Below are 26,967 nucleotides of genomic sequence, written 5' to 3'. Positions count from 1 at the left end.
GGGGGAAAGGGTAACTAGAAAGGAACTAATGCAAAGTAAGTGTTGTAACTGCCTTAAATATTTTTTTATAATGAGGCAAGGTATAAACAGACAGACAGATACCATATAATGTTCTGTATGTTAAATGAATATAATTGAGTTCTATTTTATCCACAGAGTCTCTCTTCCAGCTCCTTTTGGAAATCACTGTTCGAAGTACTGGAATGAATGACAGCACAGGACAGTCTCTGACAGCACTTTCCTGTGCTTGTCTCTTTAGTCTGGTGGCTTCTTGGGGAGAAACAGGAAGGACACTTCAGGCCATCTCTGCTATCCTCACCAACAATGGCAGCCATGCTTGCCAAACTATTCAGGTATTTCATATCTCTAGCTGCTTAGAAATTGATAGGATGCCAAGTTGCAATTTCACCTCAGTTTCTGTCAAAGCAGTGTCTGCTTTTTCTCACTCAGTATAGTGGTTTGATCTGTTCAAAGTTGATATATAAATAATCTAAGCTATTTGAGCTAAGCTACGTGTGTTTAACTCTGTGACATTAAAGGTAATAAAGTGAAATTTGGCAAAAGCTTAAATCTTTAACCTGGTCTTTGTGTCAGCACTACAGCCTCCTTTTTCATTGCATTGTCTTGCTCTCTGCCTTCCCCCGCCTCCCATCTTGCCCTGAATTTTCAAGTATGGAATTCCTTCATAGTTTCTAAATATCTTTTCTGTATTGAAAGAAAAGGATATATCATTTTTACTGTATTTTTGATTGGTTGATTATAGTTTTTCATGAATTGATTTGTTTCTGAACTACTTCAGCTTCACCTATAGCATTTTGAACTTTTAATATGCAGTTGTGGAATAAGCTCCTTATCCTTGTTAGTAGTGGGAAATATAACCCTACTTATAGGCAAACTTGATTTAATTCTTTTGGACTGTTCTGGAAATTGAGTAAGAAGTTACAGTTTTAAGTCTCTGGTATGTGCTTTTCTCTGGCCCCTTGGATGACCTCCAGAACACATGGAAGGGATGCCTCAATCCCGTTATTAGCGGGCCAAAGACAGCAAAGGGGGTAAATGGGCTATTTTCTGTGACTTACTCAGCGATTTTGAACTTCCCTTGTCAAATACGAGCAGTCTCCTTACTCTAGGTTTCTATTCTTATTCTTTTCCCTCTTTTTGTCCTGCCTCAAGTCCTCTTTTCCCTTTTTATGGTCCTTACTTATTTTGAAGTCCCTCTAATTCAGTGATTTCCGAATTGTTCTGCAGCTGTGCTTTGAGGGTTCAGCAAAATTTTAGTTTAAATATATGCTTAAAATATACAAATACTTTCAAAATTTTAATAGAATAAACACAAACATTCAAATATCAATGCCAAATTTTAAAAGTATAGTGACCATAAACACATGTACATGTTAGAATCCAGTGATTTATTTTTATGCAGATTTATTCCAGAGGTTATGACATGAGATCTAAACAGTGAGTTGAGACTAGCCAGTGCAGAGGGAGGTGGTGTTGGTACTGGTGGTGTGGAGAGAGAATGTTCTTGGTATCCATGTGCTAAAGCATGAAAATATGAGTAAGAGTGGAATACTGAAGGCTGGAAGGAGTTTAGTGTAGTTATAGTGTAGCGAGCTGTCACATAGCAGAGACAGGACTTGAACGCATATCTGTCTGACTGCAATATTATGCTCAAGCACTAGGCTGCACAAAACTACTTGATCCCCTGAACCAACAGCCGAGGTTCTCTGTAGACCTGCCCCGTCACTACATTCCCAACTCCAGGCCAAACGCCATATTAAAACCTGTTGTCTTAACATGGCATATAGTGTTCTTCATGATTTGGCCCCATTCCACCTACCTACTTCATTTCACAAAACTCTCTTGGCCAGGCTATGACTGGGCGGAGAAAAGTCTGAAAATGTATAACTGTAACATCTCAAATTATTTTGGGATCCAAATGCATATTACTTATCTTGTCCCAAAAAGCTTAAGCTGAGAGTTTAAAGTAAGGTAGGGCTGGTAGTAGTACTGTAAGGTGCCTTATTGAAGGAGACTAAAATCCGTCCTGGAGGGATGAACCCCCTACTTCAGAGGCCTCCCACAAACACAGCTCTGCTGTATCTGAACTCACAAACAGAAAGGACATAGAAAAAAGGCACCGTCATTGAGAGTTAGTAGAAAGAAATATAGCGGAATCAATCTTGCCAAGTCTATATATATTGAAATTACTTGATACAGAGTATAAAATCTATGTGTATATATATTCAATATAGTTATATAAAATCTATGTGTATATATATTCAATATAGTTAAAGTATTATTATTAAGTATCAAAAGTATTATTAAGGAATAAGGATATAAAAAGTAATCAGATCAGAAAACGAACCAAATAGAACTCCTGGAAATGAAAAACCAAATACTTACAATTAGAAACTTAAAGGATGAGTTAACCAGTGGATAATACAGTTGAAGATAGAAGCAGTGAACTGAAAGATAAAGAGGAAGAAATTATTCAAAATGCGGCACAGAGAGACAAAATATGAAAAATAAGAAACATGGATAGAGAATGAGAAAGTCTAAAGTATCGGTACAACCTGAGTTCCACAAGGCAGTAGTAGATTTGTGGAGAGGCAGTATTTGAAATAATGGCTAAGATTTTCCAGAACTGGTGAATGACTTGGAATCCTCAGTTTAAGGAAGTCTGGTTTATCAGAATAAATTCTCTAGGTCCTGCCACAGTATTGGTGAGAGAAAATCAATAGGATAGGAAAAGGGGTATATCTGAGACTTCTGATTGTAGCATTGGGTTTTCTTAAAACTTTAATACCCTGTTAGAAAGCATGAGAGAAACAGAGCCATGTTGAAGACACTTTAGTTTCTGCTCTCCCCTCCATCCCTGCAGTTTACACTATGATTATAATAAAGGATTTTTTTAAAGTATAAACTTTTAAGAAAGGGACACATTTTTAGAAGATAAATATTGGGGAGAGCTTAAGCTTCTCAAGAGGCTAGTGCCCATAGAAAGTAAGTTGATTTTCACATAAAACTATAGATAGGATTTAGAATTGGAAGTAATAAATACCTGGAAAGTGGTGGTGAGGGGAAGAGCTAAAAATTGATTGGAAGTCTGTGTAATGAAAGCTCGAGAACCCCAGAGCCTTTCCTCTACGCTTCCCAGCCAGTCAGCTGTCCTTCTCTCATACCCCTAAGAGTTAGGTTTGCTGTCTAAAGAAATTGAGCCAGAGAGGCCGGGGGAAACCAGGCATAGTTGAGAGTGGAATTGAGGAGCCAGGCTGAAGATGGAGATTAAGTGAAAGTCTCTGTATTGATGATGAAATTTCTTAATCCTCACTGAGTTCCCAGTACACTGGGAATGAGGCTTATAGCTTCTAGGAAGAAGACTGGCAGGTGCTTCTATGGAGAAAAAGTGAGAAAAGACGTATAGATGCAGACATTTGGCAGGGGCGGGGGGTGGTGTATGGGAGATCCTCCAATGAAACTGCTAAACTTAGTGTGATCATTTTGAGGTGAGCTCACTATCTTTCAGACCCTATACATTCACAGCAGCTTCCTATCAGTTGTTTAGTCGCTTGCTCTTTAAAAATAAATGTACAGCCAAGTATCACTAGACTAACATGAAAGACAGACTCCCCCAAATCAGTAAAAATAGTAATAATAATAATAATAATAATAATAATAATAATAATAAAAGAAACTTTGATGAAAAGAGTATAGGGAACAGAAAAGCTCTAAGAAAACTAATTAGTATTTTGAAGAGGGATGAGAAAATTATTTACATTTAACAGTATTTTTTTAAAAACTCAGAACAAAGAGTTTTTACAAGTTAAAAAAATAAGGTAGCAGCAGTAAAATCAGTAGAAGGGTTAGAAGTTCAGGTTAAAGAGGTCCCCAGACAATAGAAAAAAGAAAGAGAAAGAAAGAAAGAAAGAAAATAGGTGATATGAAGTAAAATTAGAGCATCCTTCCAGAAAATCCAATATCTAATAGGTATTCAAGCAGAGAGGAGGAAGTTACCTGAGCTTTGTGAGGAAAATTCCCGTCCGCCAAAGATACACATTTTCAGATTGACAGAACACACCCTCAGTGCCCAACACAATGAATGGCAAAAGACTCGCACCAGGTATAACTTTGCAAAATCATAACACACAACAAAGAGACAATAAATGCTCCAGAGTGCAAGGACAGGTTATGTACCAAAGATTAGGCAGAATGCCACTGGACTGCTCAAAAGCAGCATTGGCATAGAAAATAACAAACAGTGCCTTCAAAGTTCTGAGGGAAAATGATGTCACTATATCTAGCTCAACTGTCAGTCATATTTGAGGGAAGATAAAGATGCTTTTGAACACGCAAGGCATGGAACATTTTTAACCTCTGTGCCTGCCCTTGTCCTTAGTCTAGACTGGAGCAGGGCCTCTTGAGGGATGTTGCCAAGGGGAAAAAGTAGAAACGATGTGTTTGACTCTGTTGAGAGGAGTATGAGGAGCACTTAGGGGTAGGTATAGAAAAAACTTAGCACATACAAAAATAGGGCAATTGTTGACTCGATGAAGAAAAAGAAAAGTTATATAAGGGAAATGTAGTATGTAATACAGTTGGCTCAGTTCTGAACCATGATCACACAGACATAGTGAAATGACCTCTGACTACTGGTTTAACCAGAAATTATTGTACAGCTCAGTTCTGAGGATTTGGGGAGAGGGGAGCAGATTCATCTTTCATAACAGACCCAACAGAAAGTATCTGAAACGAAACCCAAAAAATTGAAAGTGAAGCTTTGACATATCATATAAGGATATCGATTCTAGACAAAACAGTTTTAAGTTTAACGTAGTTGCTTCTAGGCAGAGAATTTGTAGTATTCAACCATATACATAAATAAAAGTTTTATAAAAGTAAGCGTTCCATATTTTGATTGGGTCAGAGGCCTTAGAACTCGAAGGGGAAGAGGATATATCTGTGAACAGTGGGTTAGTTATCCCTCTGAAATCCCTACCCTCTAGAACCGTACTGTCCAACAGTAATATAATGTAACCCACATATGTAATTTAAATGTTTCTATTAGCCACATTCAAAAGATAGAAACAGATGAAGTTAATTTTAATAATGGGTTTTTCTCAATATATCCAGAAAATAATTTCAACATGTAATCAATATAAAATTATTAAGAAAATGTATACTCTTGTTTTTAATACTAAGTTTTCAAAATGCAGTGTGTATTTTATATTTCAAGCACATCTCAAGTCACACTAACCCCATTTCAGGAGCTCAGTAGTCACATGTGACTAGTGGCTGCCGTATTGGACAGTGCAGCTGGAGAACTGGGGCTGGTACAGTGCCCTAGGGTCTTGCCCTGCGGTCAGATGTGTGGCAGCCATCCTTGGGCAGTGAAAGAGAGGCAAAAAATGAGGAGCAGGGAGTTTTCTCTGGTGGCCGAGTGTTGGCCCCATGCTGGTAACTTTTGAGGACTCATTTACAACAAACAATAGATATTTGATAAATATTGGTTAAATGAATGCTGAATGAATACACAATTCATACAATTAAGTTTTTGTATCATGGAAAATTGTTGATGTTAATGGGTATTAGGCGTAATAAAGAAGCAAAGTGGAAGAGAAATACTGGAAATTTTGTTTCATCTGTAGAAGCAGCCGTATTTCTCTTACACTTAATTTTGCACTTCATTATCATGAAGTATGTTAATGGATATACATATCATACCAAAGATATCATTTTGGCTTGAGTGCACTCTAATACCAAAAATATATGTCAGTATTCATACTTTTTACTAATCTAGTATGTTTTATTTTATGAAACTTAAAATCACAGGTAGTACTGGTTGCCTGGTGTTTTGGAGAAAGATGCATATTTCAGTGTTTTTGGTCACAAATACAAATTAATATTCTTTGGATTTACATTTTTATTTTGTCCTGCTTGAGAATTGTTTCTTACAGATTTTCTAGTTGGTACTTTTTGCTGACAAGCTAAACATGATCATTCTGAATAATTGTTTTCTTATAAATGATGATATATTATTAAATATCTTTATCTTGTCTGTGTTTGAGACATTTAAAAATGTCTTTTTGTGTTTTTCTTCTCTTGACTAGGTGCCAATGATACTAAATTCACTACAGAGAAGTGTACAGGCAGTGTTGGTGGGAAAAATTCAAATTCAAGACTGGTTTAGCAATGGCATTAAGAAAGCAGCTTTAATGCACAAGTGGCCATTAAAAGAAATATCTGTTGATGAAGATGATCAATGTCTACTTCAGAATGATGGATTTTTTCTTTATCTGTTATGCAAAGACGGATTATACAAAATAGGCTCTGGATACAGTGGAACAGTTAGGGTAGGTGATTCCTTACAGCTCTTAATCATAGTGGAAGTTATGTCTAATACTGAATTGTGTTCTGTTTGCTTCTTGCTTTACTTTTAGAGTACCATCTAATTTTGATGTAATATTATTTCTTTGAAAATCAAAATGGAACATACATATTAAATGTCATTTATCCATTTATGTTATTTTTCACTGACTATTAATTATGAAATTGTTGATAGAACTAACTTTTGTTGTTTCACAGGGCCATATATATAATTCTACATCTCGCATCAGAAACAGAAAAGAAAAAAAGTCTTGGTTAGGGTATGCTCAGGTAGGAGAATATCCACAATAAACCAAACTTTTCTTTCTTATCTTTTAAAATATGTGGTCCATATTTGTTTAATCAATAAATAATATCACTTCTATTTAAACAGATAGAGCATATTTTTTAATAATGTGACTGTAACAGTGGTATGGTGTAGTATAAAGAACATTGACTTAGAATTCATGAGAGATTTACTTCTAGGTCTGGCCCTGCTTCTTACTAGCTGTGTGTCTGTGGACAGCTCAGCGAATTTATCTGATCCTGTGTGATTTAGCTGTAAAATGGGAATAAGTATGTCTTCTGTTGGAGTTCTTGTTTAAGAGAGCCTCTAGTTAAGAAGCAAAGACCACCTTTATCATTTGCAAATCTGAGTTAGGAATGTAACTGTGACCCAAAGCCAAATTAGAGCTTTTTACCACAAATTCCTTCATTCTAAGTCTGGATCAGTACGCTCCAGGGAACAGTGTGTGGCCTGCCCAGTAGATAGCTGCCTGCATGGAGGATCATGCAGAGTATCCCCAATGAGAGAAAAGAGCTAGGCCCATACTGCTCTCTTAATGCTGTGATCTCATCACCTGACTGACACGGCCAAATGGGTGTCAGCAGTTGGATGCATGAAGCAAACGAATGATGAAGCAAATGAATGATGGTCAGAGGGCCAGAAGTGTTTATTTCTATACTATCCTTTCCTGAGAAGTGAAGCCCAAGTTTCCTTGTGGAAGAATATAGAATAAAGATGTCCCTGCACTCCTGTCTTGCCTAGCTCAAAGTTTGTTGTCAGCATCAGATGAAAAAAGATATCTGAAAGCATTCTGAAAATTAAAAAAATTATTGTTGCATGAAAAATAATCTTACTCAACTTTTGGGGAGATTTTGAAATTAAATTCTAAATATCAAATTAATTACTTAGTAATTGTCTGTTAAAACATAACCTGGTTTAAAATATCAAATTTTTATTTGCCACTACTGTATTTTATCTAAGAAATAATAACATGGGAAATACATTTACAGAAATATGTTCAATGACATATCATTCTATCTAAAACCACTACTGATTTTTAAATATTAACCTAAATATTTGTAAAGGAAACAGCAGTCATTTCTATTATTTACTTGGCAAGTGATAGGATAATTTTGACCAAAATAACCAAAATGTTTTTACTGTCTTGTGTGGTGTATCTAATATGTGTATCTGAGAATTAATAGGTTAAATTGATACTCAGTGGTGTATAATACCTCCTCTTATTAAAGTATCAATACACTCAGGTTCTTCTATTTTAAATCTTTAATGTATTTTAGACATCAATATTGTTGTATTATTGTACCTCAAAAAAATGTAATACAGACCTCTATGGCTACTTTTTCTACTAAGTGGTTAATGAAAAAATATTTTAACATATAACATAGCAAAATTTTTTGTTGTTATCAGGGTTATTTATTGTATAGAGATATGAATAACCACAGCATGACAGCCATAAGAATAAGCCCTGAAACACTGGAACAGGATGGTACTGTAATGTTACCAGGTATGTTACTCAACTAGTCATCTGTTTTCTTCACAGGTGATTTTAAGAGATGTGCATGTTAGGCCACTGAGACTTATAAAGAATGGTTAGCAAGGAATAGTGCTTGCTTACAAATGGGTTAAAGAAATCTTGACATGCAAAACATTTTATAGTCTATATAAAATTAATGCATCTGAGAAAAACAGATACCATAAATATAGTATGAAGTGTTTTAATACTTGTTTTCAAATTCTTGCCCAGATTCTGTAGCCTGACCCCCCACCCTTACCCCACCATGACTGTTTCAACTCCTCAGTTAGTGGGGAGATGTTGCTTTGTTGCTCTTAATAAATCCACGACTCTGGCTCTCAAATAACCTTGATGTAAAGAACCTTCTGTTTATTTTGACTTTACCAACAGTGTACTTTGGGTTTTCCTCTTTATTTTAAAGGGTTTTCAGAGACAGATTTTAGGGTGGGTCAGGAATTTTAAAAATTCTATCATTTATACTTTTTAATAATACTCTGATAAGCCACTTTGGACAGAATTCATTTTGCTTTAATTTTGAGGTTGTACGTATGTATTTATCCTTCAGATCACTCACTGTGCTGTCTAAGTTCTTAGGCAGTGAATCTTAAATTTTATGGAACACCGGGCAAATGCATAGTATATTCTCCATTGTAAGGTATTTGAATTTGCTTATATCTTTAATACATTCTAAAGGAGCTTGTTTATACTAAAATCTTGAATGTTTAATGTGTCTACCAACAATTTCATGGTAAACAGCAATATTACTTCAAGGCACGTGGCCGTCTGAAAATGACTGAGAACTTCTGAAGAACACATTGAAAAGGATAATTGTTCCCTGGCTGCTTGTTAATTTTTAAAATATTTTTATAACTTCATCAAACATTTATTTGAATATTACTATGTCTACATATATCCAAATTAGTGTACCTGACACCACGTTAAGGTAAATGTCACATTTCATGTGTGTTTCATAAATAAAGCTACTTTGGAAAACAGATAACTTATTGAAGCCATTTTGTAAATAACTGTCTGTTTTCAGATATGTCTACAGGGTTTTATTTGTTTGTTTGTTTATTTGTTTGTTTTTTAATTGTCACAAGTCCCAGGCCATGTCTCTGGTCCTAATGATGATGCTGATGATTATGATAATAACAATAATAATAATAAAAATATTTTGGAATAATAACATGTACCCCCATATATATACATATATTAAAAGAAATCATATTTATTGTACAAGTATTGTATAAGCAAAACAAAATAAAAATTAATTGTAACCCCACTTCCCATCTATAAACACTACCAACATATCAGTGAATATCCTTCCTGTCTTTTTCCTGTGTATATTATGCACATACTTGTACAAAAGTGATTGTATGCTACATACTGCTTTTTTAACTTACCCCTTTCACTTAATATTCTGAATATATTTCCAGGCCATTAACTAGTCTTCTGTAACATCATTTTAATGTTATAAAATATATTCCATTGATTAATATTTGAAATGGAGATGCCATCTAATTTTTTGCGATGTATAATAAATTTCACTGCAATGAGCATCCCTGTCGCTCTGTCTTTGTGCAAGTCATTTTAGGATGTCTTGGAAGAAAAAATTGTTAATTCCCCCATGACCCCCTGCGCAACAGATGAATACTAATATAAAGGGTTTACTTCTGAAAAACCCTGATCATTCAACAGAGATTGTGACTGAGAAAGACCATTTGAAAATGGTCTACTTACAGCCCTTTTATTTATTCTATCCTGGTAAGAAATGACTTGTTAATGTTTCAGTTTAAATCCCTCTACTTCATTTAACATATGAAATGCACCTTTTAACAATACAAATAGTGGCTTTCTGTGTTTCACAAATATGTACCATATTCATGGTGAAGAAGGAACCAGACCTGGGGGAGGATAGTCCCATGTTGTGTATCTTGATATTTTCCCGAAGATGCTGTCTTATAACGTTACATGAAGGATACAGAAAAGATAAAGAGAAAAATCTTTTTGAAGTCATGCAGCAGGAAGACTTGCCTTCAAGCCTGAAGAAGCCTGTTGTCATTTTTCCCTTTCTTTGACCTGGGAGGCAGTTTCTTTAATAGTCCTTTTTTCCCTAGCTAGGGGCAACTCTGCTCTGTAGCTTTCCCATCAAGAAGGAGCAGAAGTGAACTGTCAGGTTTATAGATGGTAATGAATACCACGTTTACAATTGACAGAAATCTGGTAATTCCTTGAGCTTCATGTTCCAACTTGTCTTATAGACTAGTTTATAAATAAGTTATTTTCAACCCAGCACTGATGAGCTGAAAACAGACTTTTTTTCCCCCTATTGTCATTTAGCCTTGATATGTTGGCATACCTTTTATATTGTATCCCTGTGTCGTTTACTCTTCATGTCTGGTGACAGGTTGCCTCAGATCATGAGGGTTTTTGCTACTCTTCTTGCGCCGCTTCACTCCTCACCCCTGCGTTTATCTGAAATTATAATGAGTTTTTCTTCTTTGCTTTTTAGTTTAAAATCTTACAGCTTAGAGCTTGAGAAGCATCTTTCTTGCGCCTCTTTGTATTCTGTACAGTGGACTAGGAACTCTTTCTTTCGATTTCTCCTCTCTTTGATTACCAAGTCTCTTGGGCTACCAGTGGGCCTTGTCTCCCAGTTTCTATTTCCAGTTTGTGATCACTGAATTCTCTATTTGGTAAGGGTCTGCCTGTGTTTTGCATATTTATAATAAGGAAGTATGCTAGTATGAAGCTCCTGGGCAAAGATACAGAGTAATTCAGCTTATTTGGGTGGGCTCTATTCCTGCATTCCAAAACCAGAATTTTATGTTTTGCTGATTCAGGTGCAAATAGAAATGAAATATTATTTCTTGGTATTGTAATTAATGGAGAGATTCATCCTAGTTCTCTGCAGTTATTTTGGGAAATGTGTGTGCTTTTAGACTTGCTTGCTGAACATTTGTTTTTCCAAAAGGATACAGTTTATACTTATTGAGTTGCTTGTAGTTTCACGTTATTTAGTAGCAATCACTAACACACTTCCCACTGGTCCTTCTGTAATACTGGTATCCCTTGTTGCAATTGCACTTGTGCATTATTTTGATCAAAGTATATAGTGCACTGTTCCACAGAGATATATACAGTATTGATGAAATACGGCATTTCAGCCAAAATATATGAAAACTTTCAGACAAAAAGAAACACATAACCATAGATTTGTTCTATGAAGGGTGAACATTTAAAAAGTGTATAGCATGCTAAATGCTAAAAATACTGGGAATAAGCATTAAACGTAAGTGGAAACTGTACAGCCAGTTCTATATTATAAAGCAAGGGATATCTGTAGTTGGACACCATAGACCTCAAATGCAGAAGCTTCAGGTCTATCTGTATTTTTCTGTGACACTAATGACTGTGATGTATGTCTGAAGGTAGAGTGTTGCCTACCTCGCATGTGATTGTATTGAATTGATTATAACCACATTATAGTTTGTTCATTGTGGTGCATGTTTATTATCAGACTATATCTAATACTAGTTCATTTTGAAATTAGGTGGGCTCTCAGGTCCTTGATTATGGAAGATTTATAAATGTAAGCACAAAATGTAATGCATATTATTAGTTGAATTGTTTAGTTTCTGCTAATTTGTAACTCTTTATTAAAAAGCACAGTCTCCCTTTGAGTTTAAATTACCTTTACTGTGTGGAGAACTCTCATTCTGACTTCAACAGAGGAGTAAAGTCATTTTGTGAGGTGTTTATTTATATCGTAATGTAGTTGCCGTTTCTTCCTCTTGCACAGATTGCCACACTGAAGGTCAAAATATTTTATTCACTGATGGAGAATATATTAATCAGATAGCTGCTTCCAGAGATGTAAGTATTCTGAGTCATGAGAAGCTGGTATAAATGGAATCTTTTTCTCGTAAATTATTTGATTTTTATTAGATGGAAAGTAGAGCCTTAGAAGATCAATTCATGTAACAAAAGACTGTGGATGTTTTATTTCTTTTAGGATGGCTTTGTTGTCAGAATATTTGCCACAAGCACTGAGCCTGTGCTACAACAAGAATTACAACTAAAGCTGGCCAGAAAATGCTTGCATGCCTGTGGTATCTCACTATTTGATTTGGAAAAGGACTTGCATATTATAAGTAAGATGGTCAAAAAAACCTTTCTCCCACATTTTAATTTTCAGATTCTTTTTTCTTTAGAAAACTAACATTGTGTTTTCAACATTGTAGCTTATATTAGGTAGCTATTTTGCTGTTTGTTACTATGAAGCACACTTAACGAATTAATATGTACAAATAACTAGGAGTAACTTGAAGCCTTTGATTTTTATTTGAACAGCCTTTCAGGATAGTCATAGAATGGTCCCATAGATTGTGAAAATGGTAATTGGCCTAACATTTGATTTAAGAATCTTTCATTTGGATACAGAAATGCAGACGTCCACAGAATATTTCTTGGACTTAGTATACTTAACTCATGCAGTGTCATAGTAGTAGTTAGGATTGCTAGTTTCCATGAGGGTCTCAATTTTGGTTTGCCATACTGTTCCTGGTTTAATAATTCCATTTATTAACTTGTGGGATTCCTTGCAAGACCCAACTTTTTTGACTGTTATCTTATTAAATTTATTAAACTTCATTAGTGATTTACTTTGCATTTGTGTAGTATTTTTGTTTTTCCATAGAAAAATATTGTATTAAACTCATAGTTTTTAGATTTCAAAATCCCATAAACTCATTAGTAGTTTGTATAATTGGACAAACTCATAAAATGTGCTATATAATTATTTACTCGTAGTTTCACAATTTGAAAATATACATAAGGGTTTTTGTGTATATGTGCACACATATGTATTCAAATTCATGGAGTAGATACATGCAGTGTTCTTCTATAGAAAAAAACTTGGAACAGGGAATCTGAAATACCTTAATTCAAATATCTGAATGGCATTGTTCAAGCCCAGACGCTTCATGTCAGGACTTACTTCACCATGCTTTATATATTTGCTGATTTGTAAGCCAAGCAGTATAGTTGTGAGGATCAAATAGGAAAAGGCTCATGCATTCTATAATGCCTGATAGCTAATAGATGCCCAATAAAAATTAGTTCATTCATTCATTCAAGAAATATGGCTGACATTGATTTAAACAATTTTTTTAACATTAAAAAAATAATTTGGCACTAATTTGATACAAATTAAGAAGCTTATGGTAACTTTACCTTTCCTTGGAGTAGTGTGGCTACTGTTAATATTTTTTTAAATTGAGGCATATGACATACCCTGTCATCCTTGTTTTTGAGTGATATTAATTGAATTGACTTTTTCGTCACTCAAACTAACACAAGTCGTGCTTGAAATTATTCATATTAAAAATGTAACAGTATTTATTAAGTCTTGTGGTATTATCAGGTACTGGATTTGATGAGGAGTCAGCAATTCTTGGTGCAGGACGAGAGTTTGCACTAATGAAAACAGCAAATGGAAAGGTAAATTATTCTTTTAGGATTAAAAATTACATTATCTGCTTTAAGAGATAGTTGGTATAATCAGTTGATTAGCTTACATAGTTCACATGTTTAAACATAATCATATTTTAAAGTTTGATTACAGTTTTTTTATATAGTAAAATTTTATTCATGTTGAAATAATGTAAAAGAAAATTTTAACATTTGAGTATAAAACTTCATAAACTTTATAAAATGTTACCTTTTTACAGATATTTAATTATGGAGCTCTTTGTGTAATTTTTTAAGCTGGGGTGAATTCGCATTTGGGTTTATTTTGATAGGTATCCCTTGCCAATTTTTGTAAATGTGCAGACATATATAGACTACAAGCTGGGGAAAGTAGGAGCATGTACAATTAAGTTATAGATTGTAGAGATCTATTTATAGAGATGGAAGATTTTTTTCTTATCTGGTGGGTGCGAGGATAAAGTAAGGTAATTAAAAGAATGCTGAAAATTAAAATTATGAGGCCTATACGGTATATTTGTATGTAAGCCTTTTTTCACTGGGAAAAATGAATTGACAGTTTTATGAATTTCCTTCTGTTGTATGTTTGGAGTATATTTATGGCGTATATTTATTCATACCTATTCAGGATACTTATGAAAGATGATCAGTATCCTGAGTAGATATGAAAAAACTATTGTGAACTGTATATTTTTGGAAAAATATGCCTATTTCTTTCCTGCTCAGCTCTCAGAAGTTGAATAGTAGTAAAGAAAGAGTTTGAGTTCTTATTATTTTTATTTTCAATAAAGTATGGAGGTTGTTTTTCTCTCATGTGAAACCTGGTGCACTACTTCAAAAGGCACTATAATTCCTTTTTTTTTTTAATGTGTTAAGATATATTACACTGGCAAATACCAGAGTCTCGGAATCAAACAAGGGGGTCCTTCAGCAGGAAAATGGGTTGAGCTACCAATTACGAAATCCCCAAAGATTGTGCACTTCTCAGTTGGACATGATGGCTCTCATGCCCTGTTAGTTGCAGAAGATGGAAGCATATTCTTTACAGGATCTGCTAGTAAAGGAGAAGATGGAGAGTCAAGTGAGTTGACTATTCAGTAAAAATACTGTGGAATTTATTAACATAAGATATATCAATTTCAACAGCACTAACCTTCCCAAGTTAATAGAAGATTTTATACTGAGGAATATTCAGTTAGTTAATTCAGTTGTGGTGTACTGTTCATTAAAGAACTATGATTGCTGATTTCATACTAGAGTTCATATTCATGAATTTTTATATGCCTTATGCATTGCATGCATGGCTATTTATCTGTTTTGTCAGTTGGTGTTATTTTAAAAAACTTATTTATTCCAATATATTATTTTAGAAAGAATATTTTGGAAGTAATATATTGGAAATTTTGGAAAGAGTATATATTTCACAATGAGGTAAACCTTATGTAAATTGTATAATAGTGTCAGTTATGAAACACTGTTCTTGGTGTTATTCCATTGTGATAAAATTCCTAAGCAATGAAAAATTAAACGATTTTTATCATTTATCTCTTAGCTTTCCTATGCTTCTGTTCAGTCTTCCTCAAAGGATCATTTTTCTGTTTTTGTAACTTCTCTTGTACATTATACATGGTAGTAGTTGGGGTAGCATCTTATGAGGATTAGGTTTGAAGTCAACATCTAATGTAGAAATCATGTGTAAATAAATGTTATCCTGAAAAAAATCCCTTCAAATAGCTATGAAGTGTATTACCATACCTCAGAAACTTCAGCCCAGCCAGTTTTTCCTTCTAGCATTTGGAGGACATCATTCTTCCTTTGCTTAAGCACCAGATAACTTAGTTGTTGTATATAAGTATATAGATCATGTTATAAGAAAAGATATAGTGGTATTTTCATCCCAGAATTGTATCCAACACAGCAATATGTTTTCAATCAGAAAGGCATGCAAAAACTGGGATTGACTAAGGGAACAAAAGATTGGTATTTCCCATCTTTTGCTCAGTTCAGGGATTTAGTTTTTGAGAGCAGAGGCTGCTTAAATCATCTACGTTTAAATTTGTTCGCTCTCCCTCCATATGCATATTTCCTTTCAATCTCTGACTAGGTGTAGCTGCTTAATAAATATGTGTTGAATGAATGAGGAACTGATTTTACTTTCCAGGATCTATTGGAGGAATACATGTGCGATAGAGTTTGAGAGTAAAGGGATTAAAAAAAAATTATATATATATATATATAACTTTATATATTTATATTATATATAAATATATATATATGATAATGGAATGGTATTGATAATATAAGTGCTAATCTAGAGATTGGGCTCCCCAGAAGTTTGGTAGAAAATTGGTGTTTCTCATTGGGAATTTCAGTGTGCTACAAAGAAGAGGATCTGATAGCAATAGCCTAATAGACATTTAATGAGATGAGGCTTTCAGATTGACTCATTTAATTGACATGTTGGGAAGCCCAGGCCTTTGTGAAAATAAATAAATAAAGTGTATGATAAATGCAAATGATATATTTTTCCTTGGGCTTTATATACAAATCATTATTTTTATTTGTACATAGATGCCTTAAATTAAATTTTTTTTTTTTTGTTTTAAGCTAAGAGCAGACGGCAATCAAAACCTTATAAACCTAAAAAGATAATTAAGATGGAAGGAAAGATTGTGGTGTATACAGCCTGCAATAATGGAAGTAGTTCTGTTATTTCTAAAGATGGAGAGCTATACATGTTTGGAAAAGATGCCATTTACTCTGATAGTTCAAGTAAGTTAAACTTAAACACCGTTTCACTTTTATGCACAGAAAGTCCTATACTAGACTTTAGGTATTACAAAGATATATCTAGAAAATTAACATTTGTAGCATGCTTTCTCTACATTTTTCACATTTCTTTCTAAGTACAGTGTTTTGTTCTTCCTTCCTGCCTTATTGCTGGGAACAGTGTCACTAGTTTCCTGCAGAGCTAATCATGGGGCTTGACTAGTGCAGCTCTACCTTAGCTGTTACTTTCTCTGGAAAGCTCTCCCTAGGCTCGGTTAGACGCTCATGTGACATGTTCCTGGTGGTACCCTGGGGACATGATTTTCATAACTTAGCGAATTTATAACTGATGGATTATTTATCTCCCCCTATTCTTAGGTAGTTAGAGAAAGGCTGCCTCTCTCTTATTTCCTATTATATCCCCAGTGCCCAGCGCAGTGTCTGGTGCATGGTCGGGTCTCAGGAATTACTTGTTAAGTGACTGAGTGACTGATAACTACAAGTAGTGGATATGAGGGATAGAACTAGCCAAATAAAGGGTTTTATATTTATAAACTGTAATCTCAAAAACTTGTCATGTTTGGTTGTTATATTTTCTTTCTAGCATTTAGAAATGAGTAAAATGATTGTGGCAACCCACTTGGAAGGATTTTATATGAAGTAAATATGTAAAGCCTATAAATTTCTCTGTAAAAAGGAAATCAGAATTAACGAAGTTTCTGATTAGAAGCTTAGTTGATTGTCTCATGCGGGGGAAATGACATATATCAAACGTTTATAACTGTCCATTATTAATTTGAACTGTGCTCAGGTGACTTATGAGATGGTTTAATGTGGTGATATCTAGAGTCTCAATTGGCCTCAACTGTCAGAGTGAATCAAAATTTGGAGGTGGGCTCATGTATAGTTTAAAAATAATATTCAATGTAACTATTGCGTGCTAAAATCCTCTTGGCTAGGGCTTATGGAAACTTGTGCATTTATTCAGCATATATTTATTGAGAACTAACAATATGTCAGGGCTTGGTGGACCAGACAGACATGGTCCCTTTCCCTCTGAGGCTCTGAGAGACAGTTGGCCATTACATAACTTAAATGTTAGAGATCCGTGGTCTAATGGTTATGGATATAGAATCAGACCCTGGCATGGCCACTTTTTATTTGGCTAACTAGCTTAAATTACATAACTTTTCAGAGCTTTTCTTAATTTTTCATTTTTTTTCCACCTGTAAAAGGGAGCTAATGATAATACCTGCTTCCTATGGTTCTTATAAGGTTATAGGAGATAATGCTTATGAAATGCTTAGAACAGAGCCTGGCACATGTAAGGGCTCAAGACATGTCAGCTAATACTGTTAATAATAGTAAATACTATTTCTGTATATACATATCTTTTTCAAGTATGCTAAATACTAACAATGGGAGTTTTTGAGGTATGCTTAACCAAAAGACTTAAGTTAGTATAGGGTGAAAGGGAAGGTCACCTTAAGGAAGTGGTATCTGAACTAATAATATAGAATAGTTTTGCCAAAGTGTGGTATGAGAATTATATTATTTGTGATTTAAATAAAACAAATACTTCAACTTTTAAAAAATGTTTATATTTTAGTGTATGTTATAAATACTCAACAATCTTTGATTTTTACTGTTATTACTACTGGATAAGGTTAAAATGCTTTAGTCAAATTTAAAATTGATGCAAAAAATATTAAGATAATATGAGTGGCACTTGGATATGGCAACTATAATGAATGCAATATGTGAATAAGTGAAATTTAGGAACTAGCTGTACGTTGGATTGTGGAAGAAAGCATTGTAGATTAAAAATGATCGAAAAATACTGCTTTGGAAAATCTCGCAGGTTTCTACAAAAACAATGTTATTTCAGAATACTCTGGTGAGTATTTTACTCTGTTTAGCTGAGGCAGGTCAAAGCAAGTAAAGTACATGATTCAGAGGTTCCTTTGTTCTTGGGTCAGGAAAGTTTGAAATCTAGTGACCCTTCTGAGAATTGTTGAGAGGTGCTGCCACTTAGAGCAAGCGTTCAGGAGAAGCAGGCTTGAGCTAATGCCAGAGTAAAGATTTGTCCCAAGTCTAGATGATAACATTTTAAGAGTTTGAAGCTTCATTACAAAATTATGAAATTAATTTACTGATACCCTGCCCATCTTTTGGCTACTATTTCCCGTCTTGGTGGGTTATTTTATCCCAGAAATGAAAAGTTCTGCGTTGAAGTGGTCCTTTTACGTTACTGATGGTTTACTAGGCCCAGAAAGGCTTTTTTGTTGTTTCTTACCAAGTTTGTATCTTTCCTGTAGGTTTGGTAACAGATTTGAAGGGCCATTTTGTAACTCAGGTAGCTATGGGCAAAGCTCATACTTGTGTTTTAATGAAGAATGGAGAAGTTTGGACATTTGGTGTGAATAATAAAGGACAATGCGGACGAGACACTGGTGCCATGAACCAAGGTGGGAAAGGTAGGTGTTTAATGTGTGGATATTAAATTTTGTGTTGTTTTTTTTCAATAGTTTGTCAGAACACCGTGGTGAAGAATCTTACTCTTTAAAAAACAAGTGGATTTTTGATTTCATACTTAAAAATTATGAAAACTACTAAATTTCTTATTTATTTGTCAGTCTATCACTCACTGGAATAATCAATATACTTTAGACTTCTAATTTCTGAGCAAATGAGCTTGCTTACTTGTATTTTTTTCTTAACTTTATATGAAATGTAATAGCACTTCTTTGATTTAGCATTTTTAGTGGTTGAATTATCCCAGAAAAGTGCATTTTTGAAACTCTTTGTTATTCGGTCCTTTCATACCCCATGTTTTAGTTATAACAATTTTTGGCAGCAGTCTATCTGCAGATATTATCTTCCTGTTTAACAGCATGTACTACCTGTAATTTGATCAGTTCTTGACAACTAAGAGTGATCTGTAAGAATACTTGACCCTTTATCAAGAGTGAAATTGTAGATGCACCTTATATACTGTATCCTTTGCCCCAACACTCAGGCTGTTGAAGAAGGATGAGAGGGGTTAATCCTTTGCCATGTTTGTTGTGGGTTTTTTGTTTGTTTGTTTGTTTTTTGGTTATAGTTGTGTCTACCTCATTCTTACTCTCAGTTTTTACTTCTAGCTGCTATCAGTGTTGTCCTATACCCTTCACTCCAATTTCAGGTTTTCTCTTTTTAATTTTGTATAGATGGAGAATAGGAAATAGAGACATATTATTAGAATCAAGCACTAAACTGTGTTTAAAGCATGAATGGGTTTGAGGATTAATATTTGTATAAATTAACGAAAACAAGTTTAGTTTTTTTGGGGCCTTCTTGATGGCAGGCTCATCTGGATATCAGGAGCCCTCTATTTTTTTTCTTCACCTTATTTATATTTGTGTGTATTTAAAATACTTTAATTTTTAAAAGAGCAAGTCTATTAGAGCATATTGATTTTAAAGAAGAGGGGAGAACAAAATGAAATGAATTACTCAAAAATGGAAACTTTTTTTCTTCTTGCTGAACTAGTGAGCCATGGATTTGGATAACACCTACTAGGCATAAAGGAGAGAAGCAGCTTAGTTTTCTATATACAGTATAAATATAGATTCAAATTATATTTTATAAGAGTTCTGAACTGAATAAAATTGTTCTTTATTATCCTGAAGCTGTGTTTACACCTATGTTCTGGATTCTTAAGGTAAATTTTGTAATAACCAAGATGAAATTGTTACAAGTTGTTTTTACTTAATATAAATCACACCCACTCTGTTAGTAAGTAATGCATTAGAAAGCAAACTGGTAGCATAAGACACATAATGAATACAGGTTGCAGAGTTGCAAAGAAATAAAGGATTTTTTAAAAGATGTTTTTAAAAAGAAAACAGGAAAAGTACAGAAAATAATATTGCAGTGTAAAAAAATTGTGTATCTACCACCACGTCTTACCATTTTTCAGTAAAAAAATATATAGATAAGATTCAAGTGTCCCACATTCCCCTTCTAAGGCGTATTATTGTACTCCATCTCTCTCCAGAATTAGTCACGATCATGACTTTGATTAATATCCTTTCGGTCATGTTCCTGTATTTGTACTTGTTTTTATATATTTTGTATATTATGTGCTCATATTTTACACATAAAAAGAAGATTTTTATAAGTGCTAATCTATTTATATTTTTCTGTAAATTTTTTTTTTTAATCTCACCATTGTGTTTGAAATATAGTGACACTGGTACATATAAATCTAGATGACTCATGTTAACTGCTGTGTAATAAACTGTGCGACTAACATATCACAGTTTATCCATTTTCCTGCTGATAGATGAGTTATTTGCAGTTTCTCACTATCATCAATAATTTTAAAACCTCCTTTATTCACGTTTCCTGGCAGAAGTGTGTGAGACTTTTCTCTAGTGTTGTAGATTTCAGCTTTGCTAGATTTTTCTTGAAAGAGGTTGTACCAATGGATATTCTTAGAAGTAAAGTCTGATTTTCCATATCACACTAATAGTATTGACAGACTGATTTTTGTCATTTTGATGGCTATGACATGGTTTTTCATTGTAATTTTTTGTTATATTGAAGTATAACATACATGCAGAAAAGTACACATAGCGTAAGTGCCCATCTTGATGAATTGTCACAAAATGAACAACACATTCATGTAATCAGCACCAAGATCAGGAATATTACCAGCATCCCAGGAAGCCCCCCTTAATGTGCCTCTCCAGTTACTGTCTACCTCTCCACTTAACACTATAAATTAGTTTTGCATACATTTGTACTTTATATAAATGGAATCATGTAGTATGAGTTCTTTCGTGTCTAGTTTCTTTTCATTCAGCTTTATGCGATTCATCCATATTGTTACCAGCTAGTTATATATTGTTCATTCTCATCATTGTATAGTATTAAATTGTGTGAATATACCACAGTTTTAAAATCTTTTCTAGTATTATGGACTTTGGGGTAGTTTCTAGTTTGGCTTATGTTAGTGTTGCTGTGAACATTCTAGTAAATGTTGGTGAAAATATGAGTGCCCTTTTTTTGGGTATTTAACTAGGAGTAGAATTACTGAGTCTCTCTTGTAATTTACATTCCCTTGACTATTAATAGTGAGTTAGATTCTCTTCAAACTTTTCTTATTTGCTTGCCTTTTTTCCTATTGATTTGTAGGAATTTTTTGTATCCTGTATTGTATGCCTTGCAAATATCTTTGACCAACCTGTGGCTTATCTTTTTATGGTTTCATTTGTTGTATATAATTTAAAAATTTTGACAAGTTCTTCATTGTTTTTCTTTATAAATTTTTGCTTTATGTAGTCAGGTTGGGGCCTTTATTTTCCATGTGCATTCGAATCAGTTTTTTTACTTGTCACTGTGATTGGGATTGCTTTGAATTTAGAGATTAATTTGAGCATGATAGTTATAGTACTGTTGGGATGATTAAATGAGTAATACATGTAGAGTCAGTTACAAGTAAATGCTTGATGTGGTTTAGCTATTGTTGTTGTTAAAAATATGACTTATGCCTTCTTAAGGATTGCTTTATTCTAACTCTTGACATAGTTATCCAATACTTGGTCATCTAATTTCTCAACCTGTGCACAGGTTAGAATTGGCAAAAATAAAAAAGATTATGTATCCTATGAGTTCATTTTTTGATTAGGCAGACTTGTACTGAGTCTGTTATAAGTGTAAGTGGTCAGAGAATAAGGTTGACTAAGTGATGAAGTGAGTAAGATAGAACCTTGTCTTTGAGGATCTAGGTCTGCTATGAAAGACAAACATAAAAAATAATTACTTGATTCCCACAGATTTGCTCTTTCATTATATGGACTTGTAGCACTGTATATTCTTCCTAATTCTGTCACAGTTGTATGTTTATACTTTTCAGTATGGTTATTTGATTCATGTCAGGCTTTCTTACTAGCCTGCAAGCTTTATAATTGCTCATTATCACAGTCCTCAGTGCCCAGAGCAGAGATTTGCAAACCATAATCTGATGCCTTTTCTTCTCAGGGGCCTGTTTCTGTATGGCCCTTCAAGCTAAGAATGTATATTATATTTATAAAGGATTATTTTTTTTAAATGTGACATAGACTTATGTGGCCCCCAAAGCCTAAATTATTTACAATCTAGCCCTTTACAAAAAAGTTTGCTGACTCTGACATAAAGGAATGCCTGGGGCATAGTTGGTGTTCAATCAAAAAAAAAATAGTTGAATGAATTATAACACAATTAAATAAGTTGTAATTGAGGTATAAACAGGCTTTGAAGAGATAATCACTTACCCTGGAAAAAACTGTAAGTGCTTTCATAGGAAATGACCTCCGAGTTGAGTTTTTGAAGGCTGAAAAGGAGTTTCTCTGGTAGATGAGATAGGAAGAGGCATCCGATAAATGAGGCAGAGAGATACAGGTGGAGCAGGAATGAGCAAAGGCCCTGAGCATGTGAAAGGACACAGGATGTTTGTAAAGCAGAGGGAATTTAGGTTCAGCTGGAATATAGTTTGCATGGAGGAAATGAGGTTGGAGAAAATCGGGAGCCATGTTGTGACTGACTGTATCTTGCTAAGAAGTTTTGTTCTTTTGAAGACCTTTGAAAGACATGGGAGGTTTGTAAATTGTGAAGTCATAGGATCAAATACATATTTTAAGAAGCTGATTTCCGGGCTTCCCTGGTGGCACAATGGTTAAGAATCCAGCTGCCAATGCAGGGGACACGGGTTCGAGCCCTGGTCCAGGAAGCTCCCACATGCCACGGAGCAACTAAGCCTGTGCGCCACAACTACTGAGCCTGCGCTCTAGAGCCCGTGCTCTGCAACAAGAGAAGCCACTGTAATGAGAAGCCCGCATACTGCCACAAAGAGGTAGCCCCTGCTCACCGCAACTAGAGAAATCCTGCATGCAGCAATGAAGACCCAACGCAGCCAAAAATAAATAATAAATTAAATAAATTTATAAAAAAAAAAAAAGCTAATTTCCAACAATGAGAGGATGTTCTAGAGTAGAGGAACTCTTGGCTTTTAGAATGTGGTTGAGAAACTTTCTTTGGTCTGCTGAACAAAAGTATTGGCGGTGAGGATGGAGAGTAGGGACTAAAATCAGAAAAAATTAGAAGTACGAGTGACAGAAAGTAACAGCTACGAGATACTCCTGCCATCACTGCCTCTTTTTGCAGAAAGGAAATGGAGAGAGCATTTATTAGTGGTCCCTAAACTAAATTTTATTTTTTTTCCTCTAATATTTTATCATTCTTGTGTATTTTCATTGGGATTAGTATGTGTTATACATTTTTTAAATTGGGAAATAAAATTACCAGTTTTTTAGACATGGGAATAATCTAGATGAAAATTATAAACTGATCTTTCAAATAGGGTTTGGAGTTGAAAATATGGCAACAGCAATGGATGAGGACCTGGAAGAAGAGCTAGATGATAAAGACGAGAAGTCCATGATGTGTCCTCCAGGCATGCACAAGTGGAAGCTGGAGCAGTGCATGGTGTGCACCGTGTGTGGAGACTGTACCGGTTATGGAGCCAGCTGTGTCAGCAGTGGGCGTCCGGACAGAGTCCCTGGAGGGTAAGAGAATGATTAATACTCAAGATACAATAATAGTAGAAATTACGCAAAACACATTTCTTTTCAAAGTTTACTCTAGAGTTCATTCTGTTGTGCTGTTCTTAAAGTCACACTGGCATATAATTATAATTCTTATAACTGTTTTCTATTATAATTTACTTCAGTGTTATTTTATTTAATGTGCTTTTCTTTCATTTGATTTGTTTAAACCTTTTACTTTATTTTATTTATTTATTTTTTAACATCTTTATTGGAGTATAATTGCTTTACAATCGTGTGTTAGTTTTTGCTTTATAACAAAGTGAATCAGCTATTTGTATACATAAATCCCCATATCTCCTCCCTCTTGTGTCTCCCTCCCACCCTCCCTATCCCACCCCCGCATCCCACCCCTTTAGGTGGTCACAAGCACGGAGCTGATCTCCCTGTGCTATGCGGATGCTTCCCGCTATCTATTTTACATTTGGTAGTGTATATATGTCAGTGCTACTCTCTCACTTCGTCCCAGCTTACCCTTCCCACTCCCCGTATCCTCAAGTCCATTCTCTACATCTGCAGCTTTATTCCTGTCCTGCCCCTAGGTTCATCAGAACCATTTTTTTTTTTTTTTTTTTTTTTTTTAGATTCCATATATATGTGTTACCATATTGTATTTGTTTTTCTCTTTCTGACTTACTTCACTCTGTATGACAGACTCTAGGTCCATCCACCTCACTACAAATAACTCAATTTCGGGTTTTTTTAATGACTGAGTAATATTCCATTGTATATATGTGCCACATCTTCTTTATCCATTCATCTGTCGATGGACATTTAGGTTGCTTCCACGTCCTGGCTACTGTAAATAGAGCTGCAGTGAACATTGTGGTACATGACTCTTTTTGAATTATGGTTTTCTCAGGGTATAGGCCCAGTAGTGGGATTGCTGGGTCGTATGGTAGTTCTATTTTTAGTTTTTTAAGGAACCTCCATACTGTTCTCCATAGTGGCTGTATCAATTTACATTCCCACCAACAGTGCAAGAGGGTTCCCTTTTCTCCACACCCTCTCCAGCATTTATTGTTTGTAGATTTTTTGATGATGGCCATTCTGACTGGTGTGAGGTGATACCTCATTGCAGTTTTGATTTGCATTTCTCTAATGATTAGTGATGTTGAGCATCCTTTCATGTGTTTGTTGGCAACCTTTGGAGAAATGTCTATTTAGGTCTTCTGCCCATTTTTCAATTGGCTTGTTTGGTTTTTTGATATTGAGCTACATGAGCTGCTTGTAAATTTTGGAGATAAATCCTTTGTCAGCTGCTTCATTTGCAAATATTTTCTCCCATTCGGAGGGTAGTCTTTTCGTCTTGTTTATGGTTTCTTTTGCTGTGCAAGAGCTTTTAAGTTTCATTAGGTCCCATTTGTTCATTTTTGTTTTTATTTCTGTTTCTCTAGGGGGTGCGTCAAAAAGGATCTTGCTGTGATTTATGTCATAGAGTGTTCTGCCTATGTTTTCCTCTAAGAGTTTTTTAGTGTCTGGCCTTACATTTAGGTCTTTAATCCATTTTGAGTTTATTTTTGTGTATGGTGTTAGTGTTCTAATTTAATTCTTTTACATGTAGCTGTCCAGTTTTCCAAGCACCACTTATTGAAGAGGTTGTCTTTTCTCCATTGTATATTCTTGCCTCCTTTATCAAAAATAAGGTGACCATATGTGTGTGGGTTTATCTCTGGGCTTTCTATCCTGTTCCATTGATCTATATTTCTGTTTTTGTGCCAGTACCATACTCTCTTGATTACTGTAACTTAGACCTATAGTTGGAAGTCAGGGAGCCTGATTCCTCCAGCTCCATTTTTCTTTCTCAAGATTACTTTGGCTATTCGAGGTCTTTTGTGTTTCCATGCAAATTGTGAACTTTTTTGTTCCGGTTCTGTGAAAAATGCCATTGGTAGTTTGATAGGGATTGCACTGAATCTGTAGATTGCTTTGGGTAGTATAGTCATTTTCACAATGTTGATTCTTCCAATCCAGGAACATGGCATATCTCTCCATCTGTTTGTATCGTCTTTAATTTCTTTCATCAGTGTCTTATAGTTTTCTGCATACAGGTCTTTTGTTTCCTTAGGTAGGTTTATTCCTAGGTATTTTATTCTTTTTGTTACAGTGGTAAATGGGAGTGTTTCCTTAATTTCTCTTTCAGATTTTTCATCATTAGTGTATGGGAATACAAGAGATTTCTGTGCATTAATTTTGTATCCTGCTACTTTACCAAATTCATTGATTAACTCTAGTAGTTTTCCATCTTTAGGATTCTCTATGTATAGTATCATGTCATCTGCAAGCAGTGACAGCTTTACTTCCTCCTTTCTGATTTGGATTCCTTTTATTTCTTTTTCTTTTCTGATTGCTGTGGCTAAAACTTCCAAAACTATTGAATAATAGTGGTGAGAGTGGGCAACCTTGTCTTGTTCCTCCTCTTAGTGGAAATGGTTTCAGTTTTTCACCGTTGAGAACGATGTTGGCTGTGGGTTTGTCATATATGGCCTTTATTACGTTGAGGTAAGTTCCTTCTGTGCCTACTTTCTGGAGGGCTTTTATCATAAACGGGTGTTGAATTTTGTCAAAAGCTTTTTCTGCATCTATTGAGATGATCATATGGTTTTTCTCCTTCAATTTGTTAATATGGTGTATCACATTGCTTGATTTGCGTATATTGAAGAATCCTTGCATTCCTGGGGTAAACCGCACTTGATCATGGTGTACGATGCTTTTAATGCGCTGTTGGATTCTGTTTGCTAGTATTTTGTTGAGGATTTTTGCATCTATGTTCATCAGTGATATTGGGCTGTAGTTTTCTTTCTTTGTGACATCTTTGGTTTTGGTATCAGGGTGATGGTGGCCTTGTAGAATGAGTTTAGGAGTGTTCCTCCCTCTGCTATATTTTGGAAGAG

At 34.7% G+C, this 26,967-nt stretch overlaps 1 protein-coding gene across 11 annotated transcripts in view; it reads left to right on the top strand.

Annotated features, from left to right (window-relative positions):
* The window catches only part of MYCBP2 (MYC binding protein 2), a 277,195-nt gene that overhangs the window by 47,343 nt on the left and 202,885 nt on the right, over nt 1–26,967 (top strand). For all 11 annotated transcript variants that reach the window (XM_068527032.1, XM_068527035.1, XM_068527036.1 and 8 more), the window contains exons 5-15: nt 157–353; nt 6,111–6,353; nt 6,586–6,657; nt 8,081–8,177; nt 11,989–12,062; nt 12,202–12,340; nt 13,612–13,688; nt 14,553–14,757; nt 16,284–16,448; nt 18,764–18,922; nt 23,830–24,034. In XM_068527032.1, the coding sequence (XP_068383133.1) occupies nt 157–353; nt 6,111–6,353; nt 6,586–6,657; nt 8,081–8,177; nt 11,989–12,062; nt 12,202–12,340; nt 13,612–13,688; nt 14,553–14,757; nt 16,284–16,448; nt 18,764–18,922; nt 23,830–24,034 (1,633 nt within the window). The remainder of the gene's footprint in view (nt 1–156; nt 354–6,110; nt 6,354–6,585; nt 6,658–8,080; nt 8,178–11,988; nt 12,063–12,201; nt 12,341–13,611; nt 13,689–14,552; nt 14,758–16,283; nt 16,449–18,763; nt 18,923–23,829; nt 24,035–26,967) is intronic.

This window comes from Eschrichtius robustus, chromosome 18 (genome assembly GCF_028021215.1).
Source record: "Eschrichtius robustus isolate mEscRob2 chromosome 18, mEscRob2.pri, whole genome shotgun sequence".
Lineage (NCBI taxonomy): Eukaryota > Metazoa > Chordata > Mammalia > Artiodactyla > Eschrichtiidae > Eschrichtius > Eschrichtius robustus.
Note: the sequence above shows the minus strand (reverse complement) of the source record. Positions and strands in the feature narration are given on the sequence as shown.